General features: G+C 45.0%; 3 protein-coding genes across 11 annotated transcripts in view; 2 read left to right on the plus strand and 1 right to left on the minus strand.

Annotated features, from left to right (window-relative positions):
- Positions 1-3,364, plus strand: part of DNAH3 (dynein axonemal heavy chain 3) — an 83,290-nt gene extending 79,926 nt beyond the window's left edge. For all 7 annotated transcript variants that reach the window (XM_083474095.1, XM_083474100.1, XM_083474098.1 and 4 more), the window contains exons 61-62: positions 1,614-1,751; positions 2,883-3,364. In XM_083474095.1, the coding sequence (XP_083330221.1) occupies positions 1,614-1,751; positions 2,883-3,236 (492 nt within the window). In that variant the 3' untranslated portion in view covers positions 3,237-3,364. The remainder of the gene's footprint in view (positions 1-1,613; positions 1,752-2,882) is intronic.
- LYRM1 (LYR motif containing 1) lies at positions 1,611-18,608 on the minus strand. Its single transcript, XM_083474593.1, has 4 exons — positions 18,502-18,608; positions 11,979-12,137; positions 9,563-9,655; positions 1,611-8,291 (listed from the first exon to the last, which is right to left on the minus strand). Exons 2-4 carry the CDS (start codon positions 12,135-12,137, stop codon positions 8,175-8,177), a joined length of 369 nt encoding a protein of 122 aa, XP_083330719.1. The 5' UTR covers positions 18,502-18,608; the 3' UTR covers positions 1,611-8,174.
- A 9-nt stretch (positions 18,609-18,617) lies between these two features.
- Positions 18,618-22,483, plus strand: part of DCUN1D3 (defective in cullin neddylation 1 domain containing 3) — a 38,587-nt gene continuing 34,721 nt past the window's right edge. The window contains exon 1 of one of the 3 annotated variants that reach the window (XM_083474537.1): positions 18,618-18,725. The gene's annotated coding sequence lies outside the window, so the exon portion shown is untranslated. Of the gene's footprint in view, positions 19,208-19,503; positions 19,586-22,483 lie in introns of those variants that run through there. The other 2 variants (XM_083474538.1, XM_083474539.1) reach the window with 2 other exon arrangements.

A 22,483-nucleotide genomic window follows, 5' to 3' on the forward strand; every position in this document is an offset into this window, starting at 1 on the left:
TTTAAACACAGACTTCCCTAATTTGTGCTTTCCAAAGCAATATGTGAACCAAAACACAGCTAGCCTTCAAATTTTGCGCTTTCCTGAAGGTTGCAGTGAGGATCCCCCGCCAAGTAATGTGTACGAAAGTGCATGCGTTGTGGTAAAGAGTGCATAGAAGTGCATATATTAGTGAATATAACAAACCAAAATGCATTCATTCTGTTAGGGAAAATTGCTTGCAAGTATGTGTATATTAGGAGAAATTGGCACTATAATGCTAATGAATTTTCATGAGCACTTTAAAAAAAAGCTCTGCAAAGTGATGTGGAAATGTGGGTGGTTGGACTTAAGACTAGAAAAATGAGATACTGAGAGTAACCGTCTATCTGTTGAGGTTGCTTTTCTGACACGGTTTCCTTTTGGACAAATAAATGTCTAGCCAGAACTGCTTTTTTATGTATAAGTGATTTTACATTGTTTATTTTGTTCTGAGCTTTTAAATTTTGGAATTTGGTGTTTTTGTCTTGATACTGGTCATTGACTGTAATAAAACGACTTGATTTGACTTGAGAAACTGAGAGAGATCAAAATGGGCCAGAGTCATAACAATCCTATGCAGGGCCTCCTCAGTGGTTGCTCCCAGACTTTGGGACTCCCTCCCTAGAAAAGTTAAATTGGCTCCCTTCTTACTGTCCTTCCACAGGCAGGTGAACAGCTTTTTGTTCCAATGTGCTTTTGGTAACTGACTGCTTTTAATGAGAGGGCCGGTGCCATGCTGTTTTTACTGTAATCATTTGTATGGGTTTAAACGATTTTTGTGTGTGTTCATGTGTATTTTACTTCTGTCAATGCTTGCTTGTATTTAATCATTGTTTTCTGTTTTTTTAGTGGTTTGTTGACATTTCTTGGGATGGCTCAAGTATATGGAACTGGTTTGGGGAACTTAGTATTCACTCAGGATGCAATTTTACTTCTTTTACTTCAAAAGTTTATATATGGCTTAACTCGGTAGTATCTAAGCAGTGTAAATGGAGGCAGGAAGTAGAAAGCTAGCTAGGTGGTTAAGAAAGAGCCACAGATTAGAAGAACTGTTGCAGGAATAGAGGTTTAAAAAAGCTCTCGCTGTTAAGACATCTTGGGTTGCATCGAATGCTAGTCCTGCTCCAGAGTAGACCTATTGAATGTGAAGTGTGAATGTAAATATGAAGTCCATTAACTTCAATGGGTCTGCTCTTGAGTAGGACTAGTTGGTGACAACCCTTAATTATTAGATAAGCTTCAAAGAGAGACAGCAGTTGCCAACAATAAATTAATTAATAAAAGCCCCAGAAGTAAATGCGTACACCAAAAAAGTGTGTTAAATTTAAATATTTTAAATTATATTTATATATGCTTAACGATCATGCTGGTGTTTTCAGCTAAGTGCGGTGTCACTTTCTTATCCTAATATTTATAAATTCGGACGTAAACCTTTACAGATTTGCATTTGTTTAATGGTGGAGACTGACGTTTTGAGATTCCATTACCCCAAGCTCTTGGCCTTCAAGACTTTACAGCTGACCATATGCAGTTGTTGTTTCTTTTAATGCCACATAATAACTATTTGCTTTGCCGATTCATGTTAAACCCAGGAGTGGATCAATCACGGACCTCCACTTGTGTTTTGGATTTCCGGTTTCTACTTCACTCAGTCCTTCTTGACAGGAGTTTCACAGAACTATGCCAGGAAATACACCATCCCAATAGATCACATTGGATTTGAATTTGAGGTAAGTAAAACAATTTCATTCCATGTTCAAGAGTTCCTGTATACTATGCAAAATGAAACTTGGTAACCTAGGATTGTATCCTACGAAACCCTACTGAGAGTAAACCCATTGGAATTAATGAACCTACGTTAGTCATGCCCATTAATTTCAGAGGGTGGACACTGAGAAAGTCTTTCTTCCATCGCCCTCAGCCAATCCATCTGTAGAGATCAGAGTTAGGCTACTGAAGATTGGGACATTTGCATGAACTGGAATCTAGGGAACAATAAAGCATATCTGCCAGTGGTATAGTTAGGTAATTTTAGAGTTCATGGACTTGCATCCACCCATCTCTCCTTAAATACCAGTGCATATTATATCATTTACTACAAAAAGGCCATCCTACTGCATTGGGGGGGGGGGGTCTGCTCATTCTGTTACATGGAGCCCTGGGCACACACCTTTGCTCTGATGGTACCACTGATTTCCATTGTAAAACACTGAGGCTGGTAAAAAAAGTCTTCCTTCCTTCCTTCCACAAAACATGGATTTATGAAGCTGCATCCTCCAGAGTCCATTCAGAGTATTCAAAGGCCAGAAACAACAGAGGCCGTTTTCCTACTTAATTGATCCCTTAGTGTTAGAAGATAATAGTAAAATATTAAATAATTGATGGCATGTTGTTAGAGAAAGGGGCGGGGAGGAGCTATGGGATTTACCCTTACCCTGTCTCAGAAAATGTCTTTGGGGAGCTGTGCAGAGAGTACAGATTCAAAAGTAATAAGTCTGGAGAGCATTATGAACTAAAGCGTAATGAGCATTTAGAAATATGAGGACCAGTGTTGGGATCTAGCTTTTGCAAGCATTTGTAGATATTTCTCTTCCATTCTTTATGTTTAAGAAGCCCATAGTGAGCTAGTCGGATGGGGAAGAAAGCATGATGGGCAGTCCTTGTAGATACTTGGGGAGTTTCTGGGTAGATTGAGTCACAGAGGGTTGGGTGTGATGTTTCAGCACGTCCTGCTTCAGTGCTTCAGATCTACAGGAGACATTCCTTGCCATGGCTAGCAACTAGTACTGGATAGAACGTTCTGCAAGACCTAGCCATGTTCTAATACACCATCTCTTCCTTCCTTCCCCCACCCAATTTAGGTGATGGCACAGGAGCACAGTATGGCTCAATTGCCTGAAGATGGAGCCTACGTGAAAGGGCTTTATCTGGAAGGGGCCCGCTGGGACAGGGAGACCATGCGGATTGGAGAGTCTTTTCCGAAAATCCTCTACGACTCCCTGCCCATCATTTGGCTGAAACCTGGCGAGAGCTCCAAATTTTTGCACGAAGGGATTTACCTGTGCCCCGTCTACAAAACCAGTGCCAGGAGAGGCACCCTGTCCACCACTGGCCACTCCACCAATTACGTGCTCTCCATTGAGCTCCCTTCCGATTTGCCCCAGAAGCACTGGATTAATAGGGGCGTAGCTGCGCTTTGCCAGCTCGACGACTAAATGGTTGGTGTCATATGCCTGTGCTTTCTGATGAAAAAGCACGGCTACAACCATCGCCCCTTTGAAAAGAAAGAAGTCTCTGGCTACAACCATCGCCCCATTGAAAATAAAGAAAACTTAAGGTTTGAGCAACTTGTTTTATTGCACATTCTTCCTGATTTGTTTCCAAGGAGGTTAGACAGCAGCTGCATCTACACCATATATTTATGTTTGCATGCATGTATTTCATAAAGTTTATTTGCTGCTTGATTCTAAAAACAACCAACCACCCTCAAAGGGGTTTTAAAAAAGAATACAACAATAAAATTATCAGTAAAAACAATTTAAAACATTCAGAAAATTGAAACCAGCAGTGAACTAAAAACACATCAGTATTTCAGATAGAGAAGTAGGCTTGTCTAAACAAGAATGCTTTAAGTAGGTACCAAAAAGAGTGCACTGAAGCTGCCAGCAGGATATCAATGGCAGGGAGTTCCAAAGTGTATGGGCCACCACATTAAAAGATCAGTTTCCTACAGATGCAGAACATCTGTGCCAGTTCCACAGATCAAAGCAGTCCGAGAGGGCCTGTATGGGGTAAGACAATCTCACAGACAAATATGTAGTTTGTTAAGGGTCCTGGGAATTGTAGTGCTATGAGAGGTAAACTACAGTTCTCTAGGTCCTTTGAAGGAGGCCATGTGCTTTAAATGTATGCTGTGCATGTGAGCAATGTTGCTTCAAGCCAGCATTATCCCACACTTTCCAGTGCACTTTCTCATCTCTTATTGTAAAAAAGTCCATTCTTTGGGGGGAGAGTGGGTTTGTTGTGCAAGGCCTCCCAATCGCCTTCGACTGCACAACCAGGATTTGCTGGGATGTGGCTGAATCTCACCCAAAACTAGCAATGGTCTGGGGGTCCTCTCTGCTTTGCTCTCAGTTTGCTTTCTCTCTTGGGTCCAGCCATTTTGTATTGAGGATTGAGAAGTGGGCCCTTCCTTTCCCCTGTTCTAACAGCCACACTCACAGTAACCATTTGCTCTCAGGGTGACTCAGGAGGGTGCTCCCAGAAAGAGGAAGCGAAAGGCACCACTGCCAGATCTCTCACTGAACTCTTTGCCTTGGCATTTCATTCAACTTCGCTTCTGGCTTTCCCCAGGTCCTACCATGGCTTTCATTTTCAGGTCAGGGTCATGGGTTTGAGCCCCTGCACTGCAGGACGTTGAACTAGATGACCCTTTATTCCCTTCTAGCTCTATGATTCTTTGATTCTGTGATTTCATAATCCATCCATTCCTATGTAACGTCTTCCTTGCCCTCTGCCTTCCCCTCTCTGCCTCAGATGTTAATCTTGTGGTTTTAGGCCCCATCTGCACCATACATTTAAAGCAGTATCATACCTATTTACACAGTCATGACTTCCCCCTCTAAAATCCTGGGCACTGGAGTTATTAAGGGTGCTAAGAGTGGTTAGTTCCTCTTCATAGAGAACTCTGGAGCTTGCAGCTCTGAGGGGAACAAAGATTTTGGGGTAACACAAAGTTTATTTAAGTCTGCCACCTTTGGTTTTTATTTATTTATTGCTCCCCTCCCCCTTTATGTTGTTGTTTGATTAGTCAGCACACACACACACACACACACACACACACACACACGCCTTTTCATTTATTTAGTATGGGACAGACACCCACAGCAGCATAGAAAGCAGTAGGATAGATAAAGAACAACTTCAAAGGGGAAAAGCTATTATTGTAGTCAGTTGGACAGGAAGAAATGACTGGATTGGATGTAGAAGAAAGAAGAGGATGAGTCAAATATGACACATAGGCTGCATGTCTGAATAATTGTATCTCGAGCAGCAAGGAAGACATGCAGAAGGATGGAAAGACACATGGCAGAGCATCTGCTTCCAGGGAAATTGTCTTGTGCCAAGGTTGAAAAACTTGGAATGTGGCCTGCTTGGTTTGCCAATTCTATAGGAAGGCTGCCTTTGACCAGGTTAGAGTATATCTCTGCCTAACGCAGTTACCTACTCTGAAGAAGTGTGCATGCACATGAAAGCTCATGCCAATAATAAACTTAGTTGGTCTCTTAAGGTGCTACTGGAAGGAATTTTTAAATTTTGTTTCTCTGAAAGGCAGCAGCTCCTCAAATGGGAGCTCTCTCTTATCACCTTCTGCTGGAGATTGACCCTGGGAACCTTCTGCATGCAAAGCTATGGTGAGCGATGGTGTTCCCCAAATATCAGAGGACATATGGACTTGCCTAAAAACAAAGGCTGACGGATTTGATGGATAAGGCAATCAATGGCTGCTAGCCATGATGGCTGTGTTCTGCTCCACACTGCCAGAGGCAGCCTGCCACTCAGTGCCAGCTGCTGGGAATCACAAGTGGGGAGGGCGCTGTTGTGCCAATAGCCTATTGTGCACAGATGAACTATGGAAGACACTGCATTGTCAACCATTCGGTTTCATTGGCCGATTCCTTGGCTCTAGTATTATGAGGGGGAAGAAAGGTTTGTCCGTGTCCATTTTCTCGTCATGGTGCATAATTGTATCCACTTCTATTATGTCCTTGTTTTTTTGATGAGCTAAAATGCCCCAAATGCTGTAACCCTTACTCATGGGGAAAAACATAAAGAAGGGACTTGAAGTGTCCACTTGAAGTGTGGGGGGTGCGAGGCACAAGACAGACAGTGTGGGGAAACCAGCCTTGCCCCTCCGAGGAGTGGGGGGGGGGGTAGCCTGCAGCAGCAGCTCCTCTTTTTTAGGTATGCGCTTTCTGCTGGGCTGTACCTTCCAGCCTTCTCCTGTGTAAGCTTTAATTAACTCCGTGAAACTGTTTTCTGCTTATGCAGAGTCTTTTCTCAAAGAAGCGCAAAATGCTTTGAAAGGGGATCGTAGGTGTAATAACTTCAGGTTTTCAAAGGGCAGCAATTTCAAGACGCCCTGATCAAATTTCAAAAGCTGAAAAGGTGTACAGTATATTGTTGGGGCTCGGTTTTGTTGTTGCTCTTTTTTAAAACCAAGTTGCATTCCCCAGGAGTCAGCTAGTTTGGATGCTGTTTAATTCATGAATGTTGAAGAGAGACCCTTTTCTGATTGCCTGGGGCCATCTAGTGAGCTGCTTGCAGAACTGGGTGTTCTACCCCTGAGCTTTTGCCATAACCAGATAGTAATATTGACTCAGCTAATTAGGCCACGCAATACCTCATTGCACCAGCTCACTTGCCTTATTTATATACTTTGGATATTCAAGCTTTTAGTTCCTTTAAGCCCAGAATTCAAAAGATGGATATTCAAAGGGGGGGAAAACCCTCTGCACAGTTGTCTGTGGTTAATGGACAACATATATCTCAAGCAGTGAATGGGCTGGACACATTTTAGAGGACGTGTGCAATGACTGAAGCTACACATGCTGGGGAAGAGTAACTCAGGCCTCTTACAATGACGTTTCCACAAATACAACACAAGAAACAATTTAGCCTTAACAGAGATAAAAGAAGAGGACTTTGCATTTCTACCTTGTAGAATTCTCTGATGGGATAAAAGTTGGGCTTTCAAGTCATTTGCAAGAAAAAGATTTCTTGCTTGAGTCATACCCTGTTGACACAAGTTGCTACCAAGAACACAAAACACTTGAAGAAGTGTTCATAAGCTGCTGTTCACCGCATCACCCCATTCAAATGAAACAGCTCAGGCTGACCTGCATTATTCCTATGGTGGCCAGAGACACCACTATCCTGCTAACCTTAGGTGGATCATTCCATGCTTTGTCTGGAGTTCTGTTTGTTAACAATTGGCCAGTACCATCTCCTGACATGGAACAGTATGTTCTTAATAGCAGGCCAGATTTTGACCCACATGCAAATCTAGATTAGACCTTCAGCTATAAAACAAGGGAATCTGTGGTCTTCCAGATGTTGTTAGATTACAACTCCCATAATCCCTGACCATCAGCTATGCTGGCTGGGCCTGATGGGAGCTGGAGTCCAACAACATTTGGAAGGCCACAGGATCTGTATCCCTTCTTTAAAATTACAGTGTTATCCATTGAAAGGGAGGCCTAAACCGGGATGGGGAACATGTGGTCCTCAAGATGTTGTTGGACTCCCAACTCCCATCAGCTCCAGCCAGCAAGGTCAATGATCAGGAGTGATGGGAGTTGTGGTTCCCTCAAATATTGTAGGGTCAAAGGTTTCCCACCCTGGTCTAAATTGGAGGGCTATTTCAGCCATCTTGCCAGAGGGTTATTTTCTGTCTTTGCTGATGTTTTTCAACCCTGTCCTTTTTCAAACATAGGGCACAGTAGCCGACCGAGTGCTTCATCAAAGGCACAAGAGCCTTAAAATGAGTTGGGTGGGTAACATGCTGAATGAGTGATGGGCTGACATCTACTTCCCAATAGGCGCACATGAAACATGCCAGGATCTCCCACTGGCTAGGCCTCCATGCGTTGGATTTTATGCACAAGTGATGGCTCTGCATGAGGATGTAGAGAGAGACTAGGGCCGCCAGTGGGTAGGAATGGAAGGCACAATCTCACTCCTCAGCCATGTGCAAAAAGGCCGGGGAAAATATTGCCCAAACTAGACCATTCTGTTGTCTACTAGAGGTGTTTTCTACTTGCCACACCATGCTGCTGTAGTCTTTGAAAAACAATATTTTAGGTTTCAGAAGATTATCGACCCTTTCTGCATGGTGCTATATCCTTCTACAATGCAAGACGCATCACACTTTGCCTTTCCTATCATAAATCATCTGACTTTTATTGGTGAGTCATCTGCTGACTCTTAATAAATACAAGACCGTTTGATTGTATCCTTACTCATCGCCTTCTCAGGATCAAGTGGGCCCCTGGCCTTGAGGGCGATGTCAGCAAGTGCAAACCACACCAGTTTCATTTATGCATGAAAGGAATCTGCCAAGCAGTCCGGGATGACACAGGCAACAGTCTTGATTATGAAATTTCATCGTGAGATTTCAAGTAGACTGGCTTGGAAAGCTTCCTCAGCTTCTCTTGATGTTTAAAAGTACGGCCGTGCTGCTGGGCGAGACCCATGGGAGGCAGATGAGTCTACGAGAAGCAAGGAGAAAATAATTTTTAAAAACCCAAATGTTTGGAAACTGCAAAAAATCAGAACTGCTCAGAAAACAGACACACATGCAACCAATTCCACCTCCCTGCTGTAGCCCAATGAAGGGGATATTGCATGTGGGCCTGGAAGAAGTGGAGTCACATCCCAGTTTCTGTCCCCACAAAGGCATGCCATGGTCCATCTTTTCACACCTTAGGTTGAACCATAGCTAATGTTTACCATGGACATGCATTTCTGGACCATTTATCTCCTCCTTCCTAGTGTGTGGAGGAAACAGTTTGGTTTCCAAACCAGAGATCGTTAGTGATTTTGCTCTAAGAAATCATGATCAGTAAGTAAGCTAACTTTGGCAGCAAACAAACCAGTATATCTCCTTCAGATTTAATGCTAAGCCAGTGTTCCTTTCCCACCCCTTGCTCCAGAAAGGGTGAGAAGGAACCAACTGACCAAGATTAGTATTTTCACCATTTACTGTTACACTGAAATAAGACCAGAGGTTCAATTCAGATATTGTGCTGGACAATGGTTTCCACTGACCACCGTTCAGAACCCAAACCATGAAGTGAGCTTCCAAAGGTACAGGCAAACCATAATTTAGAGCTGTGGGTCTGCTTTTGTTTTCTGTTCGCTCCGTGCTCATGTCTCTGAGCCAATGGCCTCTGGAAGCACAACAATGGACGTAGTCATGGTTTGTCAATTCAAACATTCTGCCAAATGAGGGTTTGCAATCCAATTTCTGGCTGTGGTCTCTGATTTCCCAGCCGATCTCAAAAATGTGGTTTATCAATTCAGCCTAGGTTCTGAGATCTGGGGAGTAAAATCATGGTAAACACTGTATGGGCAGGGGGGAAACAAATGGATTACTGCCATATTGGACCCCCACTTGCAAAAAGAACTGAATGCTGACAGAAGGAACTGTCTTTGTGACTGTCTGTGGGCTGATAATTAATATCATTTGAAGTCTAAAAATTTGAGAATCGGTGCTACATGGTAATTAAATATCAAGCCAACATCCTGATTCTCCAAGCAACTTGTGTTACTAAAAGACATCATTTTAATGACTCTTGCAGATGTGGGAGACATCTTTGAAGATATACTCCTGATTCAATCTGACTCATGTCCTTAGCAGTAATTGTAGGATTGTTCCTGGAGAAGCAAATGGGATGATTCAGTAGCTTCTGTCTAGAACATGTGGAATTCTATGGAGTAATGGGGCCAAGATATTCACATCAGGTGGATTTCTACTTACAGGCCTTGGATATGGGATGTGATAGTGAAGTCCTATTTCTATCCTCGCTGTGCATTCGTCTATACATTGTTTAATCAGCTTCGGATCTGTTAACTTCTCAAACAACATAAGACAAAAGAGAAATCAAAATAGAAAGCTGTGAATCCATGTAGAAATTAGCCATCTCAAAAATCACCTTGCAGGGTTCCCCCCTCCCTCTCCCACTAGCCCAGGCAAGGACATTCTATTCATTCTATTTATTAAAATATAGAATCTGAGGTTGGTGGGGCAATGCCCCATTCACCTTAACAGACCAGCCTCCACTGGGCCAAGTATCAAGGCAGAGGCAGTTTTAGACTAGCAGGACCGCTGCGGTAGCACTGGGCGTCAGCCTGCAGGGGGTGCCGAAACAATGCTGCAGAACGGATCACGAGAGGTCGGGGTCCCAAATTTTAGCATCGTTCAAAGTCCGCTGCTGATCAAGGCCACACAGCACACTCGGAAGGAAATTTGTGTGCCTAAGTGCCATTGAAATCAATGGGATCAAAGAGTGTGAGGTACCCATATCTCTTCTCTGGATTGGGTTCTGAGCAGCCCTTTGATTGATTCCAAATTTAACTCAGAGCAGCTCTTTGTTCTCCCACGGAGTGTCTAATTTGAGCTCTTTTCGCGCCTACCCGTTTGGACTGCGCTGTCTTTTAATTAAATTGTAGGTCTACTTTTGATTAAAATATATATCGCTCACAGTTCAGGAAAGCAAAGCCATGGGGTTTTTTTGTCTCCCAAACATTCCAAAGGAGGAATTCTTAAAACAGAACTCGCATGCTTTACATTTGAGCCTTCGCCTGGTAGTCATAGGCGAACAGGAATTCCATGCAAGTGAATGAGCAGGCTGGCAAAGGAAGAATGGGTCACTACAGTCCACCTCTTGCTATGCTATGCACAGAGCTGGTGTGGGGTAACTTTGGCCTTCCAGACATTGCTGAGCATGGCTGAATCGGCCATGCTTGCTGGGGCTGATCAGAGTTGTAGCAGCATCTGAAGAAAGGAAAGCCTCTTCCTCCACAGATGGAAATCCAAGAAGCTGGTTGGAGCAGGGATGGAACCCCCTGTTTAGCCAGCCTGCCTGGCAGAAGGCATTTTTTGTAACTAGCCTGCTAAGAGGCTCCCTGTCTGGACTAGCCTCTCCCACCTCTACAGACAACATGAAAACACAGGCTACTGAACTCTTAGGGGGCTAAAAACCACAGGCTTTTGTCTTTGTGCAGCAATAAAACTGCTAGCAGGTTTGCAAAGAAAAGCAGGGTCTGGTCTGGTTTCAAACTGGATGAGATTTCAAATTGACAGGGTTTCAAATTGGATGGAGGACAGTGTTGAGATTTCCTGCATTGCGGGGGGTTGGACTAGATGTCCCTCGGGGTCCCTTACAACTCTACGATTCGACACAGTTGCATCAGATTACAGCCCATTACGGTGGTATTTCACCACACTGATCTTCAGTTGGTCCTTCAGGACCTACAACTGGGTTGTGCCCTGTGCTAAGGCAATTTAACCAGGAACTGCTCTGTGGGAAGGATCCTGATTGCTTTTCAAATGCTGGTATTGTTGTGGGTAGACATGTGGTTTTTGTTGCTGTTGTTTAAAAACAACAACAGGTCAGAGTTTTTTTGTACACCACCTCAGTAGGATTTACATCTGGATGGAAGGAAGCAAGGGATGTCTGAGCCGGTGCAGAAACTAGCTTATTCTACAAAGGTGAGATTCACATTTGTTACTCTGCCATAGCTGTCAATGTTTCCCTTTTTTTAAGGGAAATTCCCTTATTCCGAATAGGATTCCTCGCAAGAAAAGGGAAAAGTTGGCAGCTATGTACTCTGCCCCCTTCTGCATATGGCCCCACCCACCAGCAGCATGTGGCCCCTGGGAGGCTGCCAAGAAGGAAATGTGGCCCTTGGGCTGAAAAAGTTACCCTACCGCGACCTATGATTTGCTCATTGGCAGACGTACATTTGGGGCCCCCTGAAGCTTGAACTGTCATGGGAGCCCCTTCACCAGTGATAACAAGGTCTGGGTAACCACTGCTATCTTAACAGATCACAGATCACCACACCTTTACAACATCTCTGCTGCTGACTTTGGGATTGCAACTCAAATGGGGTCTAATAGACCCCAAATTTTTTACTACAGTTGCTTCTGCATCCCCTCCAAGATTAGGGACCCTGAAGCTTAAGCTTCATTAGTTTCATAATAGATCCTGGATTTGTTTCTTCCATGGGGAAACCCGATGATGATCACAGTCTGGTCTAAAAAGAAGCAACCGTCTGCATACAAAGAACATTTGCCCTGTCAGCTGGGACAGAGCGGGAAGAAGCCAATCCTCCTGCCATCTTCGATGCCAACTCAAAACCCATAAATATTCAGCAAGACAAACACTCACATTTTTATTCTTTAGGAATAACGTTTTTGCTTCATTTATAATGTACTGTTTTTCTTTGATGGTCTCTTCCATCTGGCCGGATGCCGATTGCCATTTTCTGGCAATGCGAAATATCTTGCGATAAAGGCCAAGAACTTCTTGACGGGTGACGGGCGTCATCTAGAGAAACAGGGAACAGACCCACCAACATTTATGCTTGTGGGGGTGGGAGGAGGCCTCCAAACAGATGGGACATTTTCACATACTCCTTAATTAGTTTTCAAATATTTTAATGGCTCTTAGCTGAACACAAAGAACCAGAAAAGACAGAAAACTACTATCATCTGCCAATGACAGATAACATTTACTTTCCGTGTACCAACTTGGGGGAAGGAGGTGGGAATCCCAGACCCTCCAAGTGTCCGTATTTTCCAGCAACAGTCCCGGATTTACAGACGCCGCCACGGTTTCTGATTTGACACCGGAATGTCCTGTTTTTCCTTAGGACGTCTCTATTTTCAGTAAAGAAATGTTGGGAAGCTATGGAATTATCAGATCCCTGCGCCATCTGAAGGCAGCCCTGTATAGGGAAGTTTTTTTATATATATTTAATGTTTTATTATGTTTTTATATATGTTGGAAGCTGCCCAGAGTGGCTGGGACAACCCAGTCAGATGGGTGGGGTATAAATAGTAAAATTAGGACGTCCATATTTTTGTCGGAGAAATGTTTGAGGGTATGTCAAAGGGCATGTTGGATCCAAGCCAGTGATCCATTTAAAACACGAACACATTTGACTCAAGGACGATGAATGCAGATCCAACCTAGGTCTCAGAACAGTAGCTTGTCTGTTGTTCGGGGTTTCTGGTCTTTTAATGCCGGAGGTTTCTGTGAACTCAAGACTAAGTTTTCGTTGTCTGTGAATCCAGACAGCGATTCTCAACAAGATGGGCACAATACTCCCTTTCTTAACTGTTCTCAGCAAAGGCGACCTATTGTCATTTCTCAAGGAACAGATGGCAAATGTTTAACTAGGCTTTGGGAGACTGAAGGAAAATGGTGGTCTTTCAGAACGGCTCAGAAACCGGCCAAGCCAGATTGCCTGTCCCACAACAGGGGATTAGGGGACTGGATTTGGCTGGTGCAGTTATTGGGCAAACCAGATTTAAACCTCTCCTCCAATGAAGGGACCACAGCATCACCGTGAATACGACGTTTTCTGTTTTGGAGCTGGACTGGGCACTTGGCCACTGTTCAGCACTCTGGAACAAGGATGGGTAACCTTTGGCCCTCCAGATATTGCTGAACTGCAACTCCCATCAGCCCCAGTAAGTGGCCAGGGATGATGCAAGTTGTAGCAACATCTGGGGAACCTGTGGCCCTCCACATGATGTTGAGTTACTACTCTTGTCCTCCCTGTCCATTGGCCAAAATTGTTGGGGCTAATGGCAGTTGGAGTCCAACAACCTTTGAATCATATAAACATAGAATTGTAGAGTTGGAAGAGACCCCAAGCGCCATCTAGTCCAACCTCCTGCAATGCAGGAATCTCAGCTAAAGCATCCATGGCATATGGCCAGCCAACCTCCAAGGAAGGAGAGTCCACAACCTTCCAAGGGAGATCGTTCCACTGCTGAGCAGCTCTTACTCTCAGAAAGTTCTTCCTTATGTTTAGTCGGAATCTCCTTTCTTGTAACTTGAATCCACTGGTTTGAATCCTACCTTACAGAGCAGGAGGAAACAAGCTTGCTCAAGGGACAGCCCTTGAGATATCTGAAGATGGCTATCAGATCTCCTCTCTGTCTCCTCATTCCACACTCGACTTAGCCAGCTCCTTCATTTGGAGAGCTACAGGGCCCCCATCCCTGCTGCACAAAAATGCTCAGCAATGCTCAGGTATGCAGACCTTTGGTCCTCCAGATCTTGTTGAACTATAACTCCCATGATCCCTGGCCTTGAGCCATGCTTGATGGCTGATGGGATTTGGAGTTCAGGAAAATCTGGAAGGCTGACAGTTCCCCACAACTGTACACTAAAGGCACAGCAGCTTCCTAATTTGAGCTCAGAAAGCTTCAGAAAGGAAACCCATTTTTAAGATCTCTCTGGGGGTAGGAGGTCTCGCGCTGTCTGCCTCTCAATACCACTCATCCATGTGTGCACAGGAACACAGGAGGCTGGCTTATACTGAATCAGACTCATTGGCTCATCTAGTTTAGCACTGTTCTCACCAAGTGCAGGCCAGATCTGGAGAACCTTTGGTTTTTCGTCCAGCCCCATATGGAGATGCTGGGGGTTGAACCTGGGACCTTCTGGATACAAAGCAACTGTTCTACCTTCCTGCGGAGGAATCACATCAGCAGGGGACGTTCTGGCCTTTGTTCTCAGCGCCTGCTTAACGCCACTCTCGGGCGCCTTTCCAAGAACGGCCGGTGTCGGGAGTCCCCATTTCGCTGTCTTAAGAGCTAAATTATAACACTTAGCTGAAGTGATGGCCCACAATTGCTCTGCAGCTGGGAGCGGTGACAGATCATCATTCACGGCTCCGCACATTTAAGCTGCAGCAACAACAGAAAAGTCAGTGGGTCAAATTCAACCCTGGGGTAAAACACGAGCGAAGAAAGCCAACAGGCCTGCCGCTGTGGTGGACATTCAGCAGATTTCCTAGTAGGAAGAATGAACAGCTGGCATGCTTCGCCCCCCATGACATTGAATAGAAGGGGAACGAAGGAGGATTCTTTGCTTGGCTGAGAAGATCACCTTCTTTCCAGTGCACAGTTACGCATTAAACTATCAAGTCGTTTGGCATGAACAGGATTCATTCCCCCCCCCCCCCCCCGCGACAACAGCTCATCTGGTTTAACGATGCCAGGAGCAGGTGGGCATTTCAAACGCCCCCCTCTTTGTGCAAGATACTTGGGCAAGCTTCTGTTTCGACTAGTGCGCTGGGATTTGAGCAAAAGGGGAACGGGATTAGGGCTGCAGCTGCTGAAGAGGTTGCAAGCCGGTTAGCAAGGCCCTGCTCTGATCTTTTGTGTGAAGTTGGGTATTTTAGGAAGCTGCCTTAAACTGAGTCTTGGTTCCACCTAGCTCAGCAGTGTTGGCGCAGACTGGCAGCGGCATTCCAAGGTTACAGAGAGGGTTCTCTCCCAGCCCTACTGGGTGATGCTGAGAACTGAACCTGGGATCTTCGATACACAGAGAAGATCCTCTACCACTGGGTTGCAGCCCTTCTTGTCATGTGGGGTTGATGCCTGGAGGACCACATTTGCCCACAGGCCTGAGGCTCCCCACCTCTGGTTTATGGCTTACTATTAGATGCGAATGCAGCCAATATCTAAAGGTCCCTGATTCGTTCCTGTGCATTGGCAGCTGTGATTCTGAAACTCAATGTAGTGGTGAATGTATTAGGCTATGGCTGGAGAACCTGGGTTCAAGTCCTCACTTGGGGAGTCTTTTTTTCTCCCTGAACAGTAGAGAGGGGGTGGTTTTCAATAAACAAAATAGCCAATCTTTTAGAAACGGTCTGGTTGGCCATAGTCAGAAGCTGGATACTGAACTAGACGGACCCATCGTTAAAAAAATAAATATAAAAAGCAGCAATTCTTAGCACTGGGCGGTTCAGAGGAGCGAGAGATGGATCTGCTCAGGAGCCGCCAATGATCTTGCAAGGACTTCTACCTGCCCTTCACTGCATTTCCTAGTTGCAGAAGGAAAACACTGACTTAAGCTCTTTTCTAGAGAAATCCTTTCATTGCTTCGAATACATCCAAGATCTGCTCTGTCAGGAAAAAATGCACACGGATGACCTGAAACCAAAGGCAATTTGGATAGTAACGTTACCAACCATGGGGTGGAATTGAGAGAGAGAAGGATCATAGGCACATTTCCTTGTTTTTTTCAAACGTTATTCTCTCTCCTACTTGGTGACATGATTAAAAAAAGAAAGTTTAGAACTCCTCAGCCTCTTATACTTTGCACTTGTGGGGTCGCCTTACCCACTCAGTATGCCCACTCGGCCGCTTCGATCTGCGGAATTGGCACTGCTAGAGGTGCCACATAATATTTGTTCCGCACTCATAAGAAATGAAACTTTTACTGTGGCAGCTCCTATATTTGGGAATTCCTTGCCTGTTAACATCAAGCAAATGCCTTTGCTGGACTCTTCTCAGTGACGCCTTAAAACATCTTTGTTTAGGCAAGCTTATCGACATACAGAAATCGATTTTTTTTACCCTTTTTTTTTAGCTTGCAGCTGCTTTTGAATGTCTTTGATACCCACTTTTAATTGTATTTAATGATAATTTAGTATTTTGTTCTGTATGTAAACTGCTTTGAGGTTCTACTGCAATCAATTATATAAATTTTGTTATATAAAATAAAAAGAATGTTCTGATGAAGACTAATGGGACAAGATTTGCCTTATTCCATTTTTAAAAATGCAATCAGACAACTGTTTCCCACCTCCTAGGAAATTCTCCCAAAACATCAATACATGTAGAATTCGGTCAGCGCTGTAGCCCAGCAATTTAATTTCACCTTATAAGTCTCAGCAGCATGTATAAAGTATTTTCCTGGAACTCTTCTTTTATTTATTTTTTCTTTAGCACGACAAATGACATTCTCAGCTATCTCTGCACTCATTATAAGAATGAGGCATCCAAAAATATACAACCCAAATCCGGAGCAAAATAATGGATTTGCACTTCTTATTCATTTTTGGCCTTTTGGCAAAGGTGACTAAGCACTCAGAAAATAATAGAAATTATCAAGTACTGGGCCAAGGCCAAAATAAAACAATGGATCTAAATATTAATGAAACTAATTATTCCCCACAAATTACACTTGCCCATGATATGACCAGTTCCTTCCTACCTCCCATTGCTTTGACTCAGATCAACTGAGCCCATTCAGGAGACACGCCAGTAATGCTGAGGGTTTCTGAGTTGCAGTTGGAAAGCCACATACACACATCAATTGCTGCTCTTGCTCCTCTCCTTATTTCAGTTTCGCTTATTGCTTTCAAGGGTAGGCTCACATTTTAAAACAAAGGCTTCCCTTGCGTTCGTGGGTTCCTGGGTTTCTTTTGCGGGCTTCAGCTTTGCTCAGTTGTCACTGATGTTTTAACTGCTGGCTTGAATATAATTTGATTTAACTTTCCCATCAGCTAACACCATCGGTGGGGCAACTGTGGCTCTACAGATGTTGGAATCCAACTCAAAAGAGTCCCAGCCAGCATGCCCAATGGTTGGGGGTGAAAGCTGTTGGCTCCCAGCAACAGCTGGAGACTCCAAAGTTTCCTCATTCGTGGCTAACGCCCTATCTACCTATGATTTATGGGTGGTGGTGTTGAACACGAGATGGTGTCATGGGGCAACAGAAACTAACCCGGCATCCATTCAAAATGGCTACTCCCAAAGCATTCCGGGAAGTGTAGTTTGCAAAGGGTGCTGACCTCACAGAGGTGCAATCCCCATCACTTTTAACAAACTACATTTCCCATGACTGGGGAGAAGCTGTAACTGTTATAAGTGGTGTAACTGTGCTTTACATATATAGTGTAGACTTCACCTGCATGTTACATGGAAAGCCTGAGTTTCAGGGTACAGTGGCAGGGTGGAGCAGAGCCCTTACCTTTTCTGATGGGAACTCCAATGGCATATCAATCATATTAAATAATAAATAAAAATTAGAATACAGAAATGCATTCATAGCTGTCAACTTTCAGATTTGAAAATAAGGGATCAGCAGCCTCACCTGTCCCGGGGACAGTCTATGGGATATCTAACAATCCGGGATAGCGGCGGGAAGCATTGTCACTGGAATAAGGGAATTTCCCGCAAAAAAGGTAACGTTGACAGCTATGAATGCAATGCAAATCCGCATCTTTTCAGGAATGGTGGTGGACAATGTGCTAGGGGTTCACCCTAGGGGACTATACTCCCAGTGGACTGACACGGTCTCAAGCAGCATCCTATCAACTCCCAATCACAACTAAGCTCCATCAGGCTCCGCCCCATGGTTTTCAAGGCCCCGCCTTTGAGCTTCTGCAAGCCCCACCCCCTGAAAATGAGGTTGTCATGGCAGCTTCAGCAGGCGAGCAATGCCACAGCGCTAGGAGGAGATGGCAGTTGGTGTGATTAACTGCCAAGAGACCCAACTGAGGCGTCAAGGCGTTATAAAAGGGTGCATTTAGGCGGTCAGGTTCTTCCTCTCTTGGTTGACATTGGCGACGCCATTTTGTCGCCAGGCCAAGGCGCTTTGGCGCCCTCTAGAGGAGAGGGCAGGAACAACTCGAGCGCTCTAGGGAGCCCGAGAAACCATCTGGGCTGTACCAACATACGAAGGGGGCGGGGGTGGCGAGTGCGGAAGGCCACACCCACAACCAACACCTCATTTCAAAACGCTTCCCTTGACCTCCCCCGTGACACGCCCACCCCCCGTGAGCACTCCAACCTTCCCTTACCTGAGGCAGGCATCGCCCTTCCCTTCCCCACCGTCCCGCCTAGCATAGTTTCACCCGACGCCGCTTTCCTCCCTTACTTACCTCAGAAGCAGGAGGAGGACGACGGGGGGGGGGGGAGGAGCAGGGGAGTCCAGCGCCCCCTCTTGCCCTCACGGCGTGCGGCGTCAGGCACGTCGGCGCGGGCGCCGCCCTGCGTCAGCGCGTCGCCAGCTGACTCCCAAACGGACACCGCCCCCCGGAAGTGATGCAGGGGAGGCTGAGCCCGAGTGGGAGCCCTGGCCGCTGTAAGGAGCTGGTGCGGAGGGGTGAGTGAATTGGGCTGTCTCTCTTCCCGTCCGTTTCGGGATGGGGCTGGGGAGCCTCCCATCGGTTTCCCCCACCCCCCCACACCCACTCCCTTCCCTCACACACGGGCTCCCTGCCCCCCCACCTTGAGCAACTGCCAAGGTCCTCAGCTCCCCCCCCTCGCCCCCCTCTTTCTGTCTCTCTTCCCCCTTTGGACTGCACTGAGTTAGAAGGGGCTTCGGGTGGGGAGAGAGGGGGGAGGAAGATTTGGAGCCGTGGTGGGGGGATACGTGTTCACTTGGAGGGGTTGGGGTGGGTCATGAGGGGCCCCTGAAAGTCCCCATGAGGGAAGCAGGGACAGTGGAGGAAGGGGGTGAGAGAGTCTTCCATCCCCCCCCCTCCTTCCAACTTTGGGGCGTGTAAATTTCCCTGACTTCCCACCTCTCCCAACACCCCCACCCAAATATAAGTGTCTCCTCCTCCTCCTCCCCTATCTCAGAAGGTGAGTTGGTTGCAGTCTCTAGTCAGATTTTGTGTCTGTGGAAGCTTCCCCTCCTTTTAGCTAGGTGTTAGGACCCGCTTGATCTGGGTGCATTTTTACTTGGTAAATTCAGAGGCTTGCTTCACACCCCAGGATGTGTGACTAGGAGGAGGGGAGGGCGTCACTGCCACTTTGTGTCCCAGGGTGAATTTAGATTGGAGTGGTATTAAACCCGCCCTTATTCACAAAATTCTGTGGTTTTGTTTTGTTTTGTTTTGTTTTTTGGTGGGAACTCCCCCTTCCCCTTTTTAGGCTACAAGGTAAGGATCCACCCATGGTCCAATCCTGGGCAGGTTTTCTCAAGGCAGGTTGCCCAAATTCAAAGGGGCTTACTCCCAAGTAAGTGTGTGGGACTGCACCTTTTTAATATGTGGCTTGAAGTGGTGGCAGGGTGGAAGCTGCTATTTTAACCATCCTGGTGTGCTCAGAGTGGGATGGTTAAACTGTGGTTAAACACATATGCGCACACCACTTTCTCATAAATGTTTGGAATGTGTGGTCATTGGTTTTGGGTTTTTCTTTTTGAAGGAGGCACTTCCCCCTTTCAGAAATTAAAGATCATTTAATATGCAGAGGCAGTTGACATTGATGTTTTTCGGTCATTCTTCCACCTACGCTTAAATCCATCCCAAACACGCTTTCGCTACCTCCCTATACTGTGAAATATTGTAATCTGTGTTAGTCGTGAGCATGGAACGTGGGTGTGGTTTTTCTTGTTCCAAATGAATGTCCCCAAGTGAGAGGAGGAAAATGGGAAAGGGTCAGTCCCTTCCCCTCCACGCCCCCAAAGTCTGGCACACTGACACCTCCCCCACCACCAGTAGTGCAAGATCACCAATCTCCTGTCTCCTCCTTCAGGAAGTCAATTTGTTGGACTGTGGTCATAATACATCATTTTGGAGGTGCTTCCACAATTGAGGGTCAGATAAAGATGACCTCTTGTTGATACCTCAGTGCTGAAGAGGCTGTTCCCTTATTTATTTCTTTAGTGTCATCTACATCATGTATGTAGATGACCCTGCTTTACAAAATTGCTTTACAAAAAAACAGGTATGACAGGTCCCTGCCCTGAGGAGCTTGCATCCTGAAATAGACATGAGACACACAGGAGAGGAAGTGAGGGGAAAATGAGTAGGAGATCCATTGTGTTCAGAAGACTTGCACACATCCTCAGGGGTGACCAAAGTCTTCCTGGGAAAGGGCTCAGTGCCCTGGTTGTGGGCTTCCCAAAACATTCCAGGTGATCACCACCAGGAATGAAATGCGGGACTAGATGGGCCTTTGGTCTGAACTAGCAGATCTTTTCTTCTGTTCTAAGATGCTGAGGATTACTTAATTTATGGGGTGGAGCACTCAGTGTTCTTGACTTTGCTGGTGCCCTATTAGTATAGACTTCTCGTTGCCACCTTCATACAGGGTGAGGTTTTGGGGTGACAGCTCTGTTGCCTTTTCCCTTTCAACAAGTCTCTTATTAAGTAAGAGACCTTTCCTTGTCTGCATCTGTACCAGATATGCTTTTAGATGTTTTATCGCCTTTGTTTGATGGCTACTAGCCATGATGGCTTTGCTCTGCTTACTTGCAGTAATGCTTTTGAAACCACAGGAGGGAGAGTGCTCTTGTGTTTGGGTCCTGCTTGGGGGCTCCCCAATCTTTTTGTGGTACTTACTCTTTTTTATGGCTCAGGTACAGGATCCAGGTCTCGGGGAGGAGCTTGCAGTGGTTGTCAAAGAGATAGTTGGGTGTCTTTTTCTCTGAAGAATTAAGGGATAACAACGAAAGTGCTTTGTAGCTAGTGAAACGAGAAGTAGGATTTCCCTAACTGTAGAAAATGTGTTCCCTTTTTTTTAACTGGCTGTGTAGGAAACGTGCAAACAAAACGCCACATTCCAGTGTGGTTTGCTTTTCCAGTCATTATTCATATTCTCTTCCTATCTGAAGGGTGTGGAGGTAGATTTTTTTTAAAAAAAGCATAACACCCTGCCCCCAAGGGGGTTTAGTGTTTACGCGAGCAGTGAGTTCAGAGGTGTGTTTTTAAATAAAGTGACAATATTCATTTTTTAAAAAAGTTAATACTAATAACCTAAAATACTTCGTTTTGCACAATCTGCTATTCTTTGTTTCTGAAATACTGGCCTTTGAGCTAAAAGTTGTGGCCAACTAGGTTCATAAAATACATATCTCTTATAATTTAGATTTAAATGCAGCCACTAGATTTCTTTCTTTCTTTCTTTCTTTCTTTCTTTCTTTCTTTCTTTCTTTCTTAAAAAGCAAATCCTCTTAAGGTGTGCATTTCTGAGGGTGTCTTTTTTAATGAAAGAGAACTGCCAGTATAATGAAGTGCTGTTCTTAAAAAATATTTTGGACAATCCATTTAAATCAGGGATGGCTAGTGGATATTTTGGATTATCCATTTAAATCAGAGATGTTCTTCCAGCCATGGTTGGGCAGTCCCACCCATCAGCTCCTGCCAGCATGACCAACGGTCAAGGATGATGGGAGTTGTAGTCCAACAACAGCTGGAGGGCCACAGGTTTACCCCTCCGCACACACATTTAAATATGCACGCAGTGGTAACAGGATGCCAAGGCCATAGTGTTAAGTTAACCAATTTGTGGCAGTGTAATAGAAATGTGTTTGTTAGTGACAAATGACTAACAATTGTTGCAAGCAGTGGTTAAGCAAACATTAACTGGAAGTTGTTTCCTTTTACGGCTACCATTGAGAAGAATGTTTGCACTCTTCAGGCAATCTGGCCAAAACAATTGATGCTCTGTCTCTTCCAGAATGGCTTTGGACTCCAGTGGGATGCCTATCCCTTAAATTCTTTGAATAGACTTTCGAACCACAAATTTCCTCTAAAGCTCCTGGAAGCTCTGCTTTTTTCATTTGCCTTTCTGTGCTACTCAAAGCAGAGGTGGGGAGACTGTGGCCTTACCAAATGCTATTTTTATTAGTATTACTGTGTTTATATCCCACCTTTCCTCAAACAGCTGAAGTTGGTGCACATGGTTCTCCCCTTCCCTGTTTTTCCCTCACAGCAACCCTGTTAGGTATTAGATATTTGTTGTCTAGCCGACAGCCAACTAGGTAGCTTCATGGCACTGAACTCCTAAAGAAGAACTTCATCTTCCTTAAGACTCACAGATCACTTTTTGCACAGCACAGACTCTCAGTTGGCCTTTCTAATAGAGGTGTATTCTATCCAGTTTCATTAATATTGGAATTTTGATTTTTTT

This window comes from Podarcis liolepis, assembly GCF_965112155.1.
Source record: "Podarcis liolepis genome assembly, chromosome: 14".
Taxonomy (NCBI): Eukaryota; Metazoa; Chordata; class Lepidosauria; order Squamata; family Lacertidae; genus Podarcis; species Podarcis liolepis.

Coding starts and splice junctions, on each gene's coding strand:
- LYRM1 (XM_083474593.1), bottom strand. CDS start 12,137: ATGACGCCCGTCACCCGTCAAGAAGTTCTTGGCCTTTATCGCAAGATA. Junction 9,656..11,978: donor TATTCCTAAAGAATAAAAAT/GTGAGTGTTTGT, acceptor TTGTTTGAGAAG/TTAACAGATCCGAAGCTGAT. Junction 8,292..9,562: donor ACATCCCATATCCAAGGCCT/GTAAGTAGAAAT, acceptor TGCTTCTCGTAG/ACTCATCTGCCTCCCATGGG.